General features: G+C 39.0%; 1 protein-coding gene across 1 annotated transcript; it reads left to right on the forward strand.

Annotated features, from left to right (window-relative positions):
* The first annotated feature begins 654 nt into the window (after positions 1 to 654).
* LOC21404918 (ras guanine nucleotide exchange factor R) lies at positions 655 to 3,007 on the forward strand. The gene is made up of 2 exons (XM_010089267.2): positions 655 to 1,228; positions 1,342 to 3,007. The coding sequence occupies exons 1-2, from the start codon at positions 1,212 to 1,214 to the stop codon at positions 2,672 to 2,674; spliced, it is 1,350 nt and encodes a 449-aa protein (XP_010087569.2). The 5' UTR covers positions 655 to 1,211; the 3' UTR covers positions 2,675 to 3,007.
* The last annotated feature ends 787 nt before the right edge of the window (positions 3,008 to 3,794 follow it).

Raw genomic sequence — 3,794 nt, forward strand, 5'->3', positions numbered from 1 at the left:
AATTATATTCGAGTTCTACATATCTTTCATTTTAATTTTTTTGTTTCTCCTCAAAGTCCATGAAAAGTAATGTAGGCTCCGTTTATTTTATCGATTTGATTAGAATTCGAGTTTTATTATAGTAAAAAACTCGAACAAACAGTCACATATAATTTTTTTGTTACAGTACAAAACTCTCACATAAAATCACATCTCAACTCGAATTAAAAATTTGAATCAGTGAATTAAACGGGCCATCTGTTTATTTCACCGATTTGAATTTAAAATTTAAATTTTGTTATAGTAAAAAATTTTTATAAACAGTCACATCTAATTTTTTTTATTATAATAAAAAATTCACATATAAAGTCACAACTAAACTCAAATTAAAAATTCAAAATAATGAACTAAACGGGTCCAGGCTTTGGAGGTTCTATTTCCCCTTTATGCAATCCAACAACCATGTTCCCCAAATTTGGTTGCTTGCCCACCTCGTTAGTTCAAAATTCAAATAACTCAAAAGTTGTAAAATGACCATATATATCTAATATAGCTAATTATTAATTATACCCACATAAACTATACAATAATTAAATATCTTTACCAAAAAAAAAAAAAAAAACCTCATATATCTTTTTCTTCCTTTCACACAGCGAATCAAAACCACAACTGTTACATACTTTGAACAAATGGCCTCCCCCGTATATTTTCTCTCTCTAGTTGCTACCCCACTCTTTGATCTTTTTTTGAGTGGAACCGCCAAGCAGAAGCAGCCTCTCTTTTAGAGAAGAAAAAGGCTAGAGAACAACCCCCTTTCTTTCTCTCTTTCTTTCGTTTTCCCTTTTCTCTCTGTTCTTTCTCTAGCCAAAAATCTCTTCAAACAAACCCTAATTCAGCTTTTAACCCCAGATATAGTAAAAAGGGAAGAGGGAAACACCAAAATAAGCTGTTATCAGTTATATCTCTCTTTATATTCTCTCTCTCTCTCTCTCTCTCTCTCTGCCAAAGAAAGGCAAAAAAAAAAAAAAAAAACCCCATCAATTTCATTGACTGTGCCCTGCTTGCTTATTGATTGTCCTCTTTTGTGACACTTCTTTCTTACCCATTTGCTCAAAGACAAACCCAAACTCTTTGCAGATCAGAAACCCAACCAAAAGAAATATATATTTTTAAGAGATGAGTTCTGGTACTTCTCCATCCAGAAAGCCAGAAACTCTATCTCTCTCACATAAATGACTCTGTTGTGTGTGTAAGTAATAAGCAAAGCAAATCTCTCTGAACCCATCTCTACATCTCTGTCTTTTTCTCCATCTCTCTCTCTCTCTAAACTTTTACACATCTTTTTCCCATTTCTCTCTCTAGAATGGATTCCGGCAACACCAGCGGGAGTATGCAATCCTCCAGCGGCGGCGACGAGGAGTATGATTCACGCGCCGCCGAGTCGATCTCGGCCCTCTTGAGCAACAACCTCCCACAAAACGACGTCGTTCATCACCACCATCACCACCAACATCAATCTTCCATGTTCGACCCGCTCTCCAACTTCTTCGACCCGGTCTCGTCGTCGTCGTCGTCTCGGTCTCTCAACCCAAACCCCTTCCTCAATCTCGACATGGTCTGGCCCAAACCCGTCAGATCCGACCCGAACCCGAACTCCTCCGAACTCGTCTCCTTAATCCCCTCATCTTCCCAACCTAATTTCTTCTCAAGTAACAACAGCATTCAGCTAGGTCAAACCGCCGTCGCCGGAGCTTCTAATTTCCCGGCGATTCAGATCGCTCCGGAAATTCAAACTCGATCCCAAATCCACCGTCTTCCGTCGTCATCGTCCGCTGACCGAAACGACGCCGTTAATATCACTCCCAACGGCGGGGCCGCCCCGCGGAACCCGAAGAAGCGGTCGAGGGCTTCACGGCGGGCCCCGACGACGGTGCTGACGACGGACACCAGCAATTTCCGAGCCATGGTCCAGGAGTTCACCGGCATCCCCGCCCCCCCGTTCACCTCCTCGCCGTTCCCCAGGACCCGACTGGATCTGTTCGGGTCGGGCTCGGGCATCAGATCAGCACCGTTGGATCCTCACCATCATCATCCGTCGACAGGTACTTCTTCCTATAATCTCCTACGACCGTTCGCTCAGAAGATTCAGCAAACGACGCCGTTTGTCAACACCAGTGCTTCATCCTCGTCTTCTCCGTCGACGACGACTTCTAACAGTCTTCTCAATATTCAGACCAACCCGGTTCTGAGCTTCCATTCTCTTCTCCAAAACGCTCCACCGAAATTCGCGAAGATGGGTTCCACTTCTGCTTCTGCTGATCAGTTTGGGTTGAGCCATGGACACCATGTTAATGTTAACCCTCAGCTCGGTGGCATTCCGAATCCTCCGACAACGATGGCGACAACGACGGCGACGAATTGGGGTATTACTACTGATCATGGGATGGGATCAAACGATAACAACAATGGAAATAATGGAAACAACAGTAATGTTGATGAAGGTCTTCTTTTGAGGTCCATTAATGGCGGATATACAGCTAATACTACTGCAGCTTCGGCTGCGGCTGTTTCGAATGGACATAAAGTGAACTACTCAGCTTCTTCTTCGACGGATTTTCACGGCAGTAAAACGGAGATTAATGTAGCAGCTAGAAGTGAAGGTATGGTGGAATCATGGATTTGTTCTTCAGATTAGCCATATATAAATATAATTAAATATTTATTGTTATATATAAACCAAAAGAGAGAAGAAAAATCATAGACAGGAATGAATGAAGCATGGTGATTATGATGGTGCATGAAAGAGGGGTCTTTTGTCTCTTTAGTCCATCTATCTATACGCCATGGCTGCCAACATGATAATCAAACACTTTGTTTTTTTTGTTTTTTTGTTCCTTAATTTACATATATGTAAATAATAACATGTTTCATTTTCTCCTCACTTTTTAAGTACATTACATATACATATATCTCTCATTCATCCAATATTATACAATCCCATCTTGCTCTTGATCATGATCCGTCAGTTTAATATTTCTGTCTAAATTTTGAGTAGTTGTATGAAAATGTTGTTATATAATATATTTCGCTTATGGCTCTATTATATGTGCCATATATATGTAATATACTATATATTTATATGTGCGTGTGTTTGTATGTATGTATATATGTTGACGGTCGTCTAGTTTGACCACTGTAAGTAGAATACGGATTCGGATGGATAAAACCTGCCATCAAATAACGCGTTTTCCTCGTACATTTTCTCTTCTATACGTGTGAAAAGAACTATATATGTAGTATTATCTGAAGTGATTAGGAGAAAAAAGGAAAACGAGAAAACTCTACTACAGCAAAAGGCCTGGATTATCGAGTTTTTGTCTGGTTGCTCATATCATTATCTACCTCGTCTCTTCAATTTTAAAGCGTATATTTCTTGAGAATATTTTTCTTTTTCTCTCCAGTAAATTCTGTTCGAATATTTTTTTTCTTTTTTATATACAAGTCTAGGAGTGATTGGTGGCGAAATTTGGGGTATGGTTAGCCGCCGCAATCTCGTAATATACAATTCAAATATCTCTATGATCATGTGTGTCTTTCTATTATTTTTTTTATTATATATACTTTTCACTTGTTTTTTTTTTTTTTTTGGGGAGGGCTTTGTGTATTTTTTTTTTTTTTAAGCTAATATATATATATATATATATATATATGCTCATCGTTGAAGAGCATGGATGATATGATAAAGCCAGCAGTTTCGCGCGGGTCCATGAGTTGCACACAATTATATGAAATTATTAATTAATGAATACATGTTG

The sequence above is a fragment of the Morus notabilis genome, unplaced genomic scaffold, assembly GCF_000414095.1.
Source record: "Morus notabilis unplaced genomic scaffold, ASM41409v2 Scaffold697, whole genome shotgun sequence".
In the NCBI taxonomy this organism is placed as follows: Eukaryota; Viridiplantae; Streptophyta; class Magnoliopsida; order Rosales; family Moraceae; genus Morus; species Morus notabilis.